The sequence below is a fragment of the Microcebus murinus genome, chromosome 2 (genome assembly GCF_040939455.1).
Source record: "Microcebus murinus isolate Inina chromosome 2, M.murinus_Inina_mat1.0, whole genome shotgun sequence".
Classification (NCBI taxonomy): domain Eukaryota; kingdom Metazoa; phylum Chordata; class Mammalia; order Primates; family Cheirogaleidae; genus Microcebus; species Microcebus murinus.
The window spans coordinates 10,581,711-10,598,668 of NC_134105.1; the positions used below are offsets into that span (position 1 = coordinate 10,581,711).

Here is a 16,958-nt window from a genome sequence, read left to right on the forward strand (position 1 = left end):
GCACTAAACAAATAAGCAGGCGTTGTCTAAATGGTCACAGTAATCATTACCTAGGACATGGATTAAATCAGGCATGATTTGCTTTGAATGCCTCTTTAAGGATTTAAATGTATGAAAAAAGAAGGAAGAAATCAGATTTATACATACCAGATAGAACGTGGTCTGAGACCTACGAAATGAAAAATGTGTTGAAACGGTAAGTAGGTTTTGACACCATCCGTCATCTGTAATGATCTAGAAGAAATTCTAAGATTTATGTTTAACTGATAACAAAAGTTACTAGTGGGAGTGGAATGAGGGGATCTGTGGGGGGGGGATAAAAAAATAATGTGAGTTTTGCAAATAACTCGCTTAAAAAACAGGTAAAGGACTTGAATAGACGTTTTCCCAGGGAAGACAGAAACGGCCAACAGATGTTATGGAAAGGTGCTCAGCATCGCTGGCCATCGTGGAAACGCAATGCAAAACCACGGTGGGACATCCCGTCACACCTGTCAGGGTGGCCGAGATCAGAAGGGCAAACGATAGCAGGTGAGGGTGTGGAGCCGAGGACCCACGCACACTGTCGGTGGGAATGCAAATGGGCACAGCCACCATGGAAAACACTGCAGAGGCTCCTCCACAGATGAAAAAGAGAACAACTACATAATCCGGAAATCCCACTTCTAGCCGTATATATCTGAAGGAAATCAAATCACTATCTCAAAGAGGTGTCTATACTCCCTGTTCACATCCGGGCAGTGCCAGACAAGTGCCTGAGCCATGCGCCACCAGACTGGACGAAATGTACATAACTACAAACCAGAGTGCATGAGAATGGAAAGAATTCCGAATTCACCCAGCTGGTACAGCAATTATTTGGAGGGAGTTAGCCTGAGCCCAGAGGAGGGTTCCAGACTCAAAGCAAATGAAAGGATTCCCTGAGGGTATATCTTGAACCCAGATAAGCCATCACCCTCTAAATGACATGGACTTGGAGTCCCCCATTGTCATAGTGACTAAACACCGTGGGCTCAGTGGTTCTTCTATAACAGGAGGAGAATCATTTCAAGTTTCATGTCCCCGTGAAAAATCATCTGGTCTGATGAGCAGTCCAGATTCCACTAGGGTGGGGACCTCAATTTCCTTTAGATAGTAAAACTAATTTCTCTGCAGAACTCAAAAGTATGGCAAGGGAATGTTACAAACAACTTTGCACACATAGATTTGACAACTTAGATAAAATGAACCAATTCCTCACAAGCAAAGACTATCGTAACTCATCCAGTATGAAATAAATAATTTGAATATCCCTATACCTATTAAGGAAATTGAGCTCATCATTTAAAAACTCCCCCAAAAGAAATCTCTAGTCCCAGATGGTTTCACTGGAGAATTCTACCAAACATTTAAAGATGAATGAATACCAATGCCACCCCAGTCTTGCAGATAAATTGGAAAGATGGGAACCCTCTCCAACTCATTCAATGATATGAGTATTACCCCGATACCAAAACAAGACAGACAGTACTAAAAAAAGAAAACTACAGACCAATATCACTTACAAATATAGACATAAAAACTCTTAACAAGATATTAGCAAATTAAACTCAGCAATATATAAAAAGAATTATACACCATGACCAAGTGAGTTTTATTTCAAGGATGCAATGGTGGTTCAATATTTGAAAACCAACAGAATTCACTATATTAACAGGCTAAAGAAGAAACATCACAAAATCATGTCAATTGATGCAGAAAACCATTTAAAGAATCCAATAATCACTCATCATAAAAAACTATTGGCAAATTAAGAATAGAGGGAAACTTTCTCAACCTGATAAAGGGCATCTACGAAAAGTCTACAGTTAACAATATACATAATGGTGAAAAACTGAATACATTTCCCATAAAATTGGGAGCAAATAAGGATGTCTGTTTTCACCACTGTTATTTGCCCTAGAACTGGAAGTTCTAGCCAATGCAGTAAGACAAGAAAATAAATAAAAGGCACACAGATCAGGAAGAAAAAGATAAAACTATCCCTATTTGCAGATGACATTATTATTTACATAGGAAATCCCAAGGATCTATCAAAAAACCCCTAGAACTAATATGTGAGTTCAGCAAGGTCACAGAATACAAGAGAAACACATAAAAATAAATTTTATTTTAATGTATTATGCTAGCAAAGACCACTTGGACATTGAAATTAAAATGCAATATCATTTATAATCACTCCAAAAATGAAATACTGTAGTGTAAATCTAACAAAACATGTATAAGACTTGCATGCTCAATGCCACAAAAGACCGATGAAAGAAATCAAATAAAATCTAAATAAGTAGAGACATACCATGTTCATGGATGGGAAGACCCAACATAGTAAAGATGTCAATCCTCCCCAGATTGATGTCCAGGTTTAATGAAATTACTATCAAAATCCCAGCAAGATTTTTTTGTAGATATCGGCAAGTTTATTCTAAAATTATATGGAAAATCAAAGAAACTATGATAGCTAATACAATTTTGAGAAAGAAGAATAAAGCAGGAGCAATTTGTCTACCCAACTACAAGACATATCACATAGCCACAGGAATCAAGACCGTATTTTATTGTTGAAGGGATAGACACAGATCAACGGAACAGAATAGAGAACCCCAAATAGTCCCGCACTTGTAAGGCCAACCAATTTTTGACAAAGGTACAAAAGCAATTCAGTGAAAGGAGAGTCTTTTCAACAAATGGTGCTGGAGCAGGAAATGTATCTTCAATAGTGTGCTCAGCTCAATAAAATACAGTATTTCCTGTGCACCTACTCTGTGCCAGGCACTGTCCAATCACAGGAGATAGCAGTGGGCAAAGTGCGTGCTTTGGCACCACTGACAGTCTCAGGTTGCCAGGGGAAATCCTGGGTGCCGGAGAAGGAACGTGGGCTGAGGAGTCGGGCAGGAGCCAGCTCCAGAAAAGGGACGCAGGGGCACTGGCCTTCACCTGGCTGGGTCCCCTTCGTTTTCTCAAGGACGGCAGAGTGGAAGGCTCTCGATGCAGGGAGATTTGTACGCCATCTCCCATCTCTGTCTCTGACATGCTGCTCGTGGCTGACATTCACCGGGCTGTCGTAGGGTTCACACGCGCGGGCCGCAGTGCACAGGGCAGGGCCTGGCACGTGTTAGAGTCACGATTTTGCCCCTGTGTGGCCGTGAATCCTTCTAGGGAGGGAAGAGAGAGGTGTGGGGGGCAGGGCAGGGCTGTGTGAGCAGAGGGGGGAGGAAAGGCCCCCCCAACACACACCGCAGGCAGGGCACCTGGACAGACACTCCGCAGGAGAGAGAGCCTGTCCGGCTTCAGCCAGTCTGGATGATCTAGACACGTGCTCCCAATTTTCTGCTTAAAGTGATAAAGTCAGAGAGACCGAGAGTCTGGGGGTCTTTGAGCCAGAAGGGACTTCAGTGCTCACCAGCCAAGGGACCTGGCCGGGGTGGGGCAGGGGCTCAGCTGCCGGGTGGAACAAGCTTGCACAGGCTCAGAGGTCAAGCTCAGCAAAATGAAACCCAAGCGTCTCCACTCCCTGGTGTGTGTGACCTTGGTGATTACCCAACTCCTCTGAGGCTCAGTTTCCTCACTGGGAAAATGGGAGGGACATTAAGGCTGCTGTGGGGATCAAAGCTGATGCGTGTCGAGGGCCTGGCACGGGTCGGGGCTACACCGGGGCAGAGCATGGGCTTGAAACCCGCTTAGAAGCCATGCGACCTTGAGCATGGTGGGTCACCCCTGTGCAGCAATGAGACTGTAGTTGCCGCCCGCTGGGTTATGGTGGGAATTAGAAATGATGGAGCTCAAGGACCTGGTGACAGGTGCAGCACGTAGCAGGTGTTTCGCGGATGGCGGTCTCTGAGGTCGCCCTGGGCCCTTGTAAATCCATGTTAAACGAAGCCTAAGGTCGCCTCCGAGAGAGTGCCGGGCACTTAGGAGGGATTCAGTAGTATTTGTTGAAGGAACCACTCAACAAGTGCTTCTTAACTGCATTTCCAAATGAGCGACGCTGGAGGGGTGGCCGGGCTGTCTGCTCCGACACTGTACCCAGGCTCTGGGTAAGTTCCCCGGCCCCAATTGCTTTCCCCAGAATGCTGTAATTACCATCACCGGGGGCAGGGTGGCCATGCCAGTCATTGCGGTGTCCAGCAATCTGGGCCCCACATGCCTAGGGGACGTTGGGCAACCCTCGGACCAGCCTCGCTTCCTGCGCGGGAGCCGGCTGGTGCTTCTGCCCTTCGGCAGGAAGAGAGGCCCCTTCCTGCGGGTCTCTGGCCTCCCAGCCCTCCAGGCTCTGAAAGGGTTAATGCCACCAGTAAGAGTAGCAGCCAGGCCAGGCTCTCAAGGATCCTCAGAGGTCGCTGTCCTCGGGGACCCCACCCTGGGTCAAGTGCTGGGCCGGGTGCCAAGGACACAAACAACCACAGTACTCAGCCACCAGCGTCTAGTGAGCGCCCAGTTCAAGTCTGGGCACGGAGGTGCAGCCAGGACAGGCAGAGCCCTGCTCCCGTGGCCGGGGGGGGGGGGCGGGGGGCAGCCGTTTCACATAAGCTGTGGCAAATCTCAGGAAAAGAACAGAACGCTCTGCTAGAATCTGAAGAGCAGCAAAGATGAATCTACAAAGTCCCCGCAAACAACCACAGACGTGGGCACAGTGAATGCATCGCAGCACGGGTTTGTGATACTGAAAACTTGCAAATGCCTCCACCTCCGGCCGTGAGGGAGCAGCTACCATCATGGTGCCACCAGAGCTGCGGGTGTAGGCGGTGCCCGCACAGCCCCAGGTCTGCCTGCCCTGGCCCTGCCCCCGCCCTGCCCATCACACGGCTCCGCCCGTGCTCTGTCCCCAGCGACCAGGTGCAGGTCTGCAAAGAGGCTTTGTTTCCAAGCACAGCTGCTTCCCGAGCAAGTATGCCTGTGCGTGTGTGTGTGCGCGCGCATGCACAAACCTGGGTTGCCCTTGCCCCCTGTGAAATAGCAAATAACAGTGTGCTCCCTTTTGCTTGTCCTCTCGCTGGCTGCTCCCCCAGGTCTCCGGTGGAGGGCTCCGGGCCTCACCCCTCGGGCTCTGTCTTCTCCATCCACGCCCACTCCCTGGGACAGCTGGGGTTGTTGACATCTCACAGGTCTGTCCTTTCCATCCTCGTCCTGCCGCTCAAACTCCAGAACTGTGTGACCAAGCACCCTCCAAGGCGTCTCCACACCAACTCACACTCAGCACGGCCACTTCCAAACTCCTGCTCTCCCCTCTCCCCCAGCCCTCCCTGCCCGGCTGGGGGCAGCTCCACCCTGCCAGGTACGCAGGCCCTGAACTCTGGAGTCATCCTTGATTCCTCTCTTTTCTTTACACCCTGCATCCCATCCGTCTGCAGATCCTATTGGCTGTACTGTCACAAGATCTCCAGCATTTGACCCTTCCTCTCCTCTTTCACTGCCACTACCCTGGCCTGAGCCACCATCATCTCTCTCTGACAATCGATGGCTCCCTCCTGCCACTTTCCATTAGAAACTCAAGCTAGTTCTGATCATATGACTAGCCAGAGAAATGGGGTTCATTAAGACCCACTGTGTGCAGGTGGTCGTGTAGACCCATCAGGTCATCGGGCCTGGCCACGTTGTCCGCAGGTACAGAAAGTGGGCTTTGTGCCTGGAGAAGGTAGCCTGGGTCCAGATCCCCACGGTAGGGGTTGGGACCTCGGGAGTATCGTGGCCTCTCCGAGCGTTAGTGGCCGCATCTACACACGGGCGTCAGATGGGACCCACTCATGGGGCTGCTGGAACGAAGCAGGACTGGAACTCAAGCCTGCCTAACCCCACAGCCTAGCTTTTAATTAATGAGGCAAATTCTTTGCTTCAAAGCCAAAGTAAATGAACACAACCATGCACAAAATCTCCAACCTCCAGAACATTCTATGCTCATTCCATATCCTCAGGCACACCCCTCTGGGTGCTCCCTGCTGGGACTTGTCCGTCCCCCCACCCACTGCCCCATTAGCAGGCAGAGCCCGGCACCAACGGCCCAGGTGCAACCACAGCTCTGTGGCCAAGTGCGTGTCGCCATGGCAGGTGTGGCCCACACCTGCACTGTCCAGTCTGACACCCAGGGGCCCCCCGCAAGAGGCAGGCATCCTCGAGTGTGCAGAGAGCACACCGGCTTCCAGGCCAGGGAGCCCATCTTCCCCTCCCAGCTCCGATACCCGCTAGCTATGGCACCTTGGGCAAGCCTCTTTTCCTCTCTGAGCTTCGGTTTTCGCTCTGTAAAATGGCTTGCAACAACGAGCCCATAGATGCCTACCTTGAATTGCAGTAAGACATAGCTGTGATGAAACCTGCGAAGCACATGTCTCATAGACAGGCAGCTAACAAGCCTCACAGTCTGGCTCTTTCTCTTTCTGGATGTGAAACCTCTCTGCACCTCAGTTTCTCCCTCTGTAAAATGGGTATAATAATGGCACCGACCTCAGAGGGCTGCTATGAGGATGACGTGAGAGGGAATTGGTAGACCCTAGTTCACAGGCTTGTTGTGACGAGCCGCTCCACGCAAAGTACAGAGCAAGGTGCCCAGCGCAGAGGAGACACCCGGGGAGGTGAGCTGTCACGTGGGCGGCCCAGCTGGGGAGGCCTGTCCTGAGCCCTGTTGCTCTTGGAGCGTGTAGCCTGGGCTGCGACCTGTTGCCTAAAATCTCCCTGCTTTTCTAGGCTTCTCCTCTCTGACGCCCGTCTGGCAGAGTCAGGTGAGGCTGGGTGGATCCAGGTGTTCATGGCCCCCAGGAGAGACGGGGCTTTGCACATGAGGACTTGGACCCTGCCCTTCCCAGGAAAGTGACGCAGCCAGCTTGTCACTAGTGCTGGCATCGACAGTGCCATCTGGGGGTCCGAAGGCAGCCCCAGCGCAGAGGAGGGCTGAGAGCCCGCACCCCGACCTGCGCGGGGAGGGCCGAGCCGTGGGCCGCAGACCGCAGGTGCTGACTCATGGCCTCTGCCGGGCGGTATAAAGGAACCGGCCCAGGGGCTTCCTACAGCCCGAGGGACGAGCCGGCTGGACGATGGCCCAGGGGACAATGATCCATGTGGCCCCAGAGTGGCCCACCCATGCCGTGTGTGTGCTGGGCACCTCGACTCAGCTCGATGTCTGCAGGTGAGAGGGGGAGGGGGGCGGGGGGGCAGGTCGGTGATGCTGGACAAGCCGGTTCTGCTGGCACGGGAGCTCATGGCTCAGGCTCTGCAGCGCTGCCAGGGGAGCGGCCGGAGAGATGAGACCCCAGCCGCCCTGGGAGGGGCCGGACTCACCTCGGTGGGTTCTTTGCCGTGTACGAGTACAGGTTCCTCAGGACCTCACCACAGATGGGTTATTACGGGGCAAACAGGCCCATCTGTCTTCCTTTCATCATTAAGGCAACAGAAGCCCAGAGAGGGTCTGTGACTTGCTCAAGGTCACACAGCAAGTGTGCTCTGGAAGCAAGGCTAGAACCTGGGCTTGCTGACCCGTACCTGGTTCACGGTGCAGTCTGTTCCCCCACACCTCTTAGCCAAGGCTCCGTTGGTGGGTGTGTCATAGCGTGGGCGTGATGAGAGGGGCTCTGGCACGAGAGAGACTGAGGCGGGAAACTTGGCCCCGCTGTTAGCTAGCTGGGCAGCCTTGGGCAGCTAAGCCTCAGTTTACTTGTCTGTGAAATGGGGACAATACCACTTTGTAAGGTTGCTATAGGAATTAAATGTGAAAATATCAGTTGAGGACTTAGCGCAGTGCTGGGCCTATCCCCGGTGCGTTCGTCCATCCGTTCTACAAATCCCAGCTGAGTACCTACTGCGCGCCAAGCCCCACGTCAGGCTCTGGGTTCAACGAGGCAGCGGAGGAACACTCTCAGGGGGGGTGTGCGCCTGTCGTCATCACTGCTGCTGTCAGTAAGAGCAGGGGCTACTCCTGGCTTCCCCCGCCCCGGGCTGGGCCCACAGGAGTGCCTGGGACATCTCCTTGGAAGTGTCACTGGCTGCCTGAATCCAACAGCAGTAAATGTCAGGGTGGTCTCCCCAGGGCCTCCGAGTGAGGCAGAAGACTGAAAGGTTGGGGAGTAATGGAGAAAGAAGCAGCTTGGCCTCATTTGAGGCCCTGACTCCCCTGAGAATGAGCTGCTTGGTTGTGGGAGTGGAGAAACACAAGGGGCCGGAGCCAGCGTGAGCCGTCAGCGTGCCCAGGCCAGCCCTGTGCCGGGGAGGAGGATGGAGGGTGGAGGTCACGAGTGCTTGTTCTGGCCTCCGAGGGGTGGGTGGGGGCTGGCGAGGGCCGGGCCAGGGGGAGGCCCTGCCCATTCCTCCCAGACCAGGCTGGGGGCTCCAAGTTCACAGGCACCTCAAAATCGTCCTCTCCTCCTCCTTCAGCCAGACGTTGAGCCCTGTCTTTGTACATCCCAGACGTCGCAGACAGTGGTGGCTGATATTTATAGTATTTATGTTGCACTTCCTATATTTGATAGCCTTACGAGGCTATTTATGTTGCACTTCCTATATTTGAGTATTTATGTTGCACTTCCTATATTTGACAGCCTTATTCCCATTTTGTAGAAGGGGAAACTGAGGCTCCCAGAGGTCAAGTAAACCACCTGAAGCCACACAGCTAGTCAGTGGGGGAGCTGGGGCTCAGACCCAGGCAGCCTGGCGCCCAGACCCTCCTTTCTCCCCACTGTCCCCGTTCTGACCCTTCCCGTCACTTCCTACCTGTGCTTGCCCCAGCCCCAGCCAGCCCCTCCCCCCATCCTGGGCAGCCCTCACCCTTTTCCTGAACAGGTGGGATGGGCCGCTCCCTCCTCGCCAGCTCTGCTTCCTTGACACCCCCCCCCCAGCACACCCAGGCCTCCCTGTTCTCAAGCCACGTCCTCTGTCCCCAGGCTCAGGGACCCCAGGGGATGGAAGACAAGGTCACCCGGTCAGGAACAGAGCGCAGGCTACAGGTGCCTGTTCCAGAGCCGCTGTCATGGACTCTGCTTGGGACTTTCACTCTGAGTTTGGAAAATGCTGTCCCTGCAAAATACATTGATTACATCCAAACGAAATTCCACTGACCTGAGATGAATACTAAAATCTGTCAAGGGCTTTCTGTGACACTGTGGCTTGTGGGTCAGGGAGGCATCACGACTCCAGCCGTTACGTGTCAGTCCCTTTTTATCCATGATTTCAAATCCTTGCCGAAATCCTGCAAGGTAAGCACTGTCGCCATGCCCATTTTACAGATGAGCAAACTGAGGCTTCCAGAGGTGAAAACACCTACCCAAGGTCACATAAATTAAAGATGGCAAAGCCAGGAGATTTGAACCCGGGACTATCTGACGCTACACCCACCCTACCTCCTCCAAGTGCTGTGGGGTTGACCTCACTGGGCACTACTCCCTGGTGGGCAGGGCTCATTCAGCATCCAAAGGATTTGGAAACAGCCTGGAAGGGATAGGTGGGGGCCAGGGGCGCCAATTGCAGAGGGTGGTGGGTATTCTGAAGCTGCCATCGATGGGGTCTCCTCTTCCTTCCAGGGTCTCAGCAGGGAGCATGGACAAGTCTGTTAGTGTCTCTGAGCCTCGGTTTTCCCATCTGTAAAGTGGGTTGTGGCAAAGGTTAACTTGTATACTGCACACCGAGTGCACGAGCCTCCGTACCTGCGATCGCTGCAGACCCTGAGTGTGGGCCTCCTGGGGGTCGCTGATAAGCAGATGCCGGGTGCTGGAGTTGGAGGAATGATGTCACCATCAGGGGCTGCACAGAGGGTGTCGGAAGTTACAAGAAGATCCAGCTCTGGATCATCTTATGACAACACACACATCTTGCGGTCACCTTACGACATACACATGGCAAAAAACCCCAGATGTTTATGAAAGTTCTCTGTTTAGTAGCTGAGAACATCTGGAAAGCAGCTAACGCAAAGCACACATCCTAGAGGTGAATGCCAGTGGTGCCACTTCGCAGCTGGGTCTTGCCTCTCTGAGCCTCAGTTTCCCCGTCTGGCAGACAGGGTGGCTGTGAGGCCGGCAGTCAGTGGCTGTAAAGGTGGCAGAGCCACCCGTGAGTGCCCTTCTCCCTGCGCCTCTCGAGCAGAGGGGGCCGGGCAGACTCAGCACTTCAGACCCCGTGCGTGTGCTTCTTGGCCCCAAGCCTCGGTCTCCCCATTGCTCTCTGAGCCCTTTCTTCACTTTCCTGTTGTTCCAAATGCATGGCGCAGCCCGCTCCTGTCCCCATGCCCCAGCCGAGGTGCCCAGGTGGCTGGGGAGGCCTGGCTCATCCCCGAGGCGCCGCGAGAACCACAGAAAACAGCAGCACGGAGCGCCAAGGGAGTGAGCCTGCGGGCCCTGGCAAAGAAACAAGGGCCCTTCCTGCGTTCCGGTTTGGCCGGGTAGGAGGCACGGGCTGAGCTGGGTCCCAGTCGCTGTTGTCATTATCGGCCACCTGGCGCTGAGCACGCAACCACGTGCGGGTCCTCGGAACCCGAGGACCACCCAGGGGCGTGGAAACGTCAGTCCCGTCTCGCGGAGGAGGAAAGCCAGACCCAGGCGGGGGCCATGGCCAAGGTCACTCGGGCTGTCAGAAGCCGCCCAAGGTCATCGCCCATTTTCATGTCTCAGAGGCCGCCTGCTGCTCCCGGCTGGCCTGGGAGAGGTTTCCGTGGGCAACTGAGTCACGGCGCCCCAGGCCTGCGGGACGGCGTCTGCTTCAGAACCGCCCAGACCGGCTGGTGAGGCCTGAGCGCAGAACCACAAGCACGTGCGGGGCCGGCCAGCTGGTGTAGACAGAGGGCCTCTGTGCTGTGAGTCCAACAGAGTTCATGCGCTCCGTCCACGCTGGCCCCGGCGATCTCCCCACCCGGGGAGCCAGCGCGCAGGCCCAGGCCTGTGACCACCCTGCCCTCCTGCGCCCTGGCCCCCTTCTGCGCGGGGACCAGGCTGGGAGCAGGTGGGGAAACCGCCACGAGAGCTGAGGGGCAGGCGGGGACACCCGCCATTTGAGTTTGGCAGATGGAGAAGGGTGTCCTTGTCAGGGAGGACTTGGGGAGCCCGCAAGGGGACCCCAGATCCTGCAGCCTGTCCGCCCTCCTCTGTCCCCGGGAGGAAGTCGGGCGCGTAGAGGGAGGTGAGCGAGCGGGTGCGGATTGAGTGATCGGATGAATGAATGAGCGTGTTTCGGGCGAGCACGGCGCCGGCACATAGTAAGAGTAGCTGCTCTGTGAGTGTTTGTTGAGTGAATGAAAGAGAGTTGAGCGCAGGGAGGCTCTTATCCATCTGCGCCCGCCATAGTGCCTGGTATGTTCTGAACGTTCGTTATCTTGAAATCGTTTTGCAAGAAGAGAGGGGGAAGGACACAAGGGAGAGAGAGAGAGAGAGAGACACGTACACACAGAAACATCCGACCGTCCTGACGTCGGCCATTACCTCCCCTCGCCCGGGCAGGCCACCACCTCAGGCCCCTGGGCGCGGTCCGTCCTGAAAGACTGTGGTGTGAATTCAACGGGAGAGGAGGGAGGAGAAGAGAGAGAACTTTCCGGAAATCGATGCCTGCTGTGGGCCACACCCTTCTCCCATGAATTCTTCCTTTCATTTTCAGGCGAAAATCCCGGGTCATAATCTGGGTTCCCATTCAGGGACTCCTCCCCCCACCCTCAGTCCCCGCCCTCGGCAACCTCACAGCCCTCGGGGCTGCACCTGTCACCTGGGCCTGGGCGCCTCCCTGACCCCTTCTCTCTCTGTCCCCATCGAGGGCTGCCGCCACCTGGATGGCCGGCTGAAAACAAGCCCAGCCTGGCCGCTGCCCTGTCCTCACCCTGGGGGCAAGGCTGCCCTCTCCCCTTTCCTGTCAGCCCGATAACGCCCCTGCCCTGTCCGCCCACCGGCTACTGACGCGGGGTGCATTTCAGCTGGGTATTGGGCAGAAGCAGGTCCGGGTTCGGGTCCTAGCCCCGCCATTCCCAAGCTGTGTGGCCACGTGACCACCCTAAATTATTCAAGGGGCTTTCAAGACCACCTCTTCACCTCCCACCCCCCAGTTCCAAGTTTCTTTCATGCAGTTCTGAGCACGAAAGACTCTTTCATTGACATCATTGTGATTGTGCCACTCCCTTCCTCCAGAACCTACCCTGGCTCCCTATTATCTACCATATTGATCCCAACTTCTGTTGACCTGAACACTCTGAGCCTCTCTGCCCCACTACCTTCCAGCTCCATCACCTCTTCATCTCTCGAGTGAGGAACTTGGGTGTCCTCTTCTCTGGCTCCGCAGGTCTGCGGATCCCGGAATGATTCCACCCACCTCTGTCCCTTTTCCTCCTGGGAAAATAGCAGCAATAAGGCTCACACAGGCACAACCTTACCCATTCTGCCCCGTGCACCATTCCTGGTCCCTCAGATTCTACTCAAAATCCGGGTAACGCGACAAACGCATATTGGCGTCTTCTATGGCAACGACTCCCACACTCGAGTGTGCGTCAGAATCATCTGGAAGCGTGCTGAACACAGCGTGCTGGCCCCCCTCCCCTCCAGAGCCTCCAACTGGGCAGGTCCCGGTCAAGCCCGAGAGTCTGCATTTCTAACAGATTCCCAGGCCATGCTGGCGCTGCTGTTCCGAGGACCACGCTTTGAGAACTGCTGGTCTTCAGGGTGTGCCCGGTGCCGGGCAGAGCAGGGTGCGGCAAACGCCAGAATGAGGCAGCCGTGGCGTGGTGGAAGCAGCGTCGGACCGGGCTGTCCGCAGACCCGGACCCGCCGTTAGCAGCCCGCGACCCGGGCAAGTCACTTTGCCTCCCATCCAACCTCAGGTTTCTCACCTGTATAATAAAAATAACCGCGCCCGCCCTAGGGTGACGGTGAGAACAGAGGTTAGTGGCCACCCTGAGACAGGTGACGAGCCGGCCACCTGCTGCGGGCACCGGCATGCGAAAGCCAGCTGGGCAACACCTTCGGGACGGGGGAAGGCGCCGAGCCTGAAAGGTCACTGGGGGTGACAGGAATGGTAAATGCTGAATCCCTAAACAGAGGAGGGGACACATGTGACTACCGATTGTGAACTGTCTTGAGCAGGCTGCCCGGAGACTTTTTCTGCTTGATCTGTGAATAAGATTTTTACATTTTCACTTTTGCTGCTCATATGCTAGCGACGCTGTAAAAATTGGCATTTGGGACTTTTTTAAAAAAATTATTATTGTGCTAAAAAATGCCACCTGCGTTTTATTTTTTCTTATGAGCACACTGTCTGGTTCCAGTGCTTTTTTGATTACCTGCCACTTGTCCAGCCCCCAGCCATGGCACCCCCGAGAGAAGGGCTGCCTAAGTTCAGTGAACGACACGCAGAGACGAGGAGTGTGTCAGTTTCCCGCTGCTGCTGTAACAAATTGCCACAAACCTAAGGACTTCAAACAGCACAGATTTACTGCCTTACAGCTCTGCAGATCAGATGTCCAAAAGTGGGTCTCGCGGTCCTAAGCCGAGGTGTCGGTTCCTCCTGGAGGGTCTGCCGGAGAACACAGTTCCTGCCTTTTGCGGCTTCTAGAAGCCACCTGCATTCCTTGGCTTGTGGCCCCTTCCAGCAGCAGCCTCTGCTTCCGTCACCATATCATCTCTGACTCTGCCCTCCTGCCTCTGTGCCTCAGTTTCCCCGTCTGTAAGATGATGACAGTCCCTGCCTTACAGGCTGGTGGTGAGACCTGAATGAGTTCATTTATGAAAAGAACCTGAACCGGGCCTGGAGCAGAATGAATGCTCTCCAAATGATCACTGTGGCCAGAGAATTTGAAGTTGACTTCATGGGGCTGGGATGAGGGTCCGTGCCAGGGTGAGCAGCAGATCAGATAAAATCGGGGGCAAAAGAATTCTCCTTTTCGTCTGCTTCAGTTCTCTTTGGTTCTGTCAAAATTTTATCTCTCGAAGGATAAATATAAAAATGTTAGTGATTATCTGTAAGTGGTAAGATTAATTTTCTTCTAGGCAATTCTTTCTTTCTTTCTTTCTTTCTTTCTTTCTTTCTTTCTTTCTTTCTTTCTTTCTTTCTTTCTTTCTTTCTTTCTTTCCTTCTTTCCCTCCCTCCCTCCCTCCCTCCTCCCTCCCTCCCTCCCTCCCTCCTTCCTTCCTTCCTTCCCTTTTTTTTTTCAGATAGTCTCCCTCTGTCACCCTGGCTAGAGTGCAGTGGCATCATCTTGCAACCTCACTGCAGCCTCAAACTCCTGGGCTCCAGGGTTCCTCCTGCCTCAGCCTCCCAAGTCTTTCCCTGAGACTACAGGTGCACGCCACCACACCTGGCTAATTTTTTTTCTATTTTTCATAGAGACGGGGTCTCACTCTTGCTCAGGCTGGTCTTGAACTCCTGACCTCAAGCGATCCTTCTGCGTCAGCCTCCCAGAGTGCTAGGATTATAGGCGTGAGCCACTGTGCCCAGGCTCTTTCTTCTTTCTTTTTCTTTCTTTCCCCTCTCTCCCCTCCTTCCTTTCTCTCTCTTTCTCTTTTTCCCTCTCTCTCCCCAGCTCCCCCTCCCTCCTGTCTGTCTTTTGGTACACTGTATTAGTTATTTATTGGTGTGTAACAAACTGCCCCAAAACTTAGTGGCTCAGAACAATAACATTTGCCATCTCATAGTTTCTATAGGTCAGGAACCCAGCATGGCTTAGCTGTGTCCTGCCCCAGGTCTCTCCCCATCAAGGTATCCGCGGAACCGTGGTGGTGCTAAGGCTCGACTGAGGAAGGTGCCACGTCCAAGCTCACCCAGAGGCACGCTGAGCCTTTGCCAGTTTTACGTTGTGAATATGATTTCTCCTTAGCGTGTGCTGTCTTTTCACTTTATGGTGTCTTCTGATGAACAGAAGTTGTTTATTTTGATCTAGTTGAATTTTTCAAGTGTTTCCTTCATGTCTATTGGTGTTGTGTCTTGTTTCAGAAAGAGCCTAAAGATGTTCTCCTACGTCTTCTTTTGAAAGATTCAACGTTCTGCCTTTATCTGCCCAGAGCTCATATTCCTGTATGGTGTGAGGCTGGGATCAATTTAGTTCTTTTATTATTTATCCAATTTAATCATTTTCCATATGGATGAGCAATTGTCTCAGCATTTATAATACAGTCTCCACTGCGCCGTGGTCTCTGCAAGACCATTCTCTCATAGATCAAGTGGGATCTCTTTTAACCACTTCGGGACCGGCGTCGACTATAGTCGGTAGCCACAGATGATCGTGCACAGCGACTTTAGCCGACAGCCGTGATATGACTTTTCTAATTTTTCATTTATCAAAATAAAATTGTGAACATTTAAAAATAATGTAATGAAAACATATATGTATGTGTTACCTATTCTGATTTACATTACAAGTAAAGCTGCCTGTAAAGTAAAACAAGCTTTCGGTGCTTTAAAGCTTTCCTCATCACACAAGAGCAAAACGGATTTGTCGTCAATGCACAGCACAAACTATCGTGCGGACTGTGAGTGCCGGCTGTGGGCACGGTTTTGCAGCTGGTGAGCGCCGTACCGAAGGGTTAAGTTTCATCCTTCCTTTGTCTTGACTCAAGCCATTACAACCCATCTTAATTTCCATGGCTTTATATTTAATAAGTCTTATACCTGGTACAGTGAGTGCCTCACCTTTTGAATACCTTGACTGTCTTAGCCCATTGGTTTTCCATGTAAATTTTAAAATCGATTTGTCAAGTTCCATGATAAACCCTTGAGTTCCATTGAATATATAAATGCATTTGGAGAAGACTCACACCACTGTGACCATAAGCCTTGCTGATAATATATGAGATATTTCTTTCTATTCATTTGGGTCTTCTCTGATGGCTCTCAATAAGGTTTGATCATTTTCTCCATAAGCGTCTTACGCATCTTTTTAAAAGATTTATCTTAGGTACATAATGGTATATTTTTCCTATTGTAAATTAAATCTGTTTTTAAAAATTGTGTTTTCTAACTATGTATTGCTGGTGTATAGAAATGTAATTGAATTATTCCTCTCAATCCTACTAACTACCTTATTAAATTCTATTTGTCTTTTTGATTTTTAAAAGAAAATTTAATTTTTTCTTGTGAGGTTTGCAGACAACTATATTGGCAGGGTTTTTTTTTCTTATTTTTCAGTCTTTATAATGTTTACCACCTATCCAATGTTGAAAAGATGTGGTGAGCATGGGCATCCTTATCATGTTCCTGATCTTAAAGGGGAGGATTTCATATTTTCACTGTTAAATAGGATGTTTGCATTGGGTGTTTCATTTACGTTTTATCAATTATCTATAGAAAAAATCTGCTTTATCTGTAGTGATGTTTCTTTTTACTTCCCTAATAGTTTTTTCCCTTGGTCAACCTTGCCAGAGATGTGTCAGTTTTATTGTCTATTCCAAAAACCAACTTTTGGCTTTGTTGATTGGCTTGCTTTCTGTGTGATAGGTTTCTGCCATCTTTGTTTTCTTTATTTGAGGAGGTTACATTATATTTTCTATTTTCTTAATTTTCAGCTTTTACTTTCCTTTTTAAAAAGTATAAAGTTGCAAGGTACAAAGTACCACTTTTACATCTCCCCTAAAGTTTTCAAAATAGTATTTTAATTATTGCTCAGCTTTAAATATTATTACTTAATTTCCATTTTAAATTATCCTTTGACAGTTATTGAGAAGTTTGGTTTTAAATTTCAAAAGGTATCCGGGTTTTTTAAGATGTACTTTATGTTAGTGACTTCTAACTTAGTTACTTTGTGATCAAAGAATATGCTACCTGTATATTACCTATCCTTTAACATTTGTTGAAACTTGCTCTATGGCTAATTACATAGTCAATTTTTTTAATGACCCAGGTGTGCTTTGCTTGGCAAATTGTATATTTGCTAGTTGTGGGATTCTATATAAGTTCACTAAATCAAGCTTGTTAATTGTGTTAGCAAAATCTTGTATATCATTACTAATTTTTTGTCTGCTCAATCTATTGAGAATTGAGAAAGA

At 51.4% G+C, this 16,958-nt stretch overlaps 1 protein-coding gene across 1 annotated transcript in view; it reads left to right on the forward strand.

The window, feature by feature from the left end:
- The first annotated feature begins 7,008 nt into the window (after positions 1 to 7,008).
- PADI4 (peptidyl arginine deiminase 4) overlaps positions 7,009 to 16,958 on the forward strand; it is a 35,182-nt gene continuing 25,232 nt past the window's right edge. Inside the window, exon 1 of the mRNA XM_012763104.3 lies at positions 7,009 to 7,153. Within this exon, the coding sequence (XP_012618558.2) occupies positions 7,062 to 7,153 (92 nt within the window). The 5' untranslated portion in view covers positions 7,009 to 7,061. The remainder of the gene's footprint in view (positions 7,154 to 16,958) is intronic.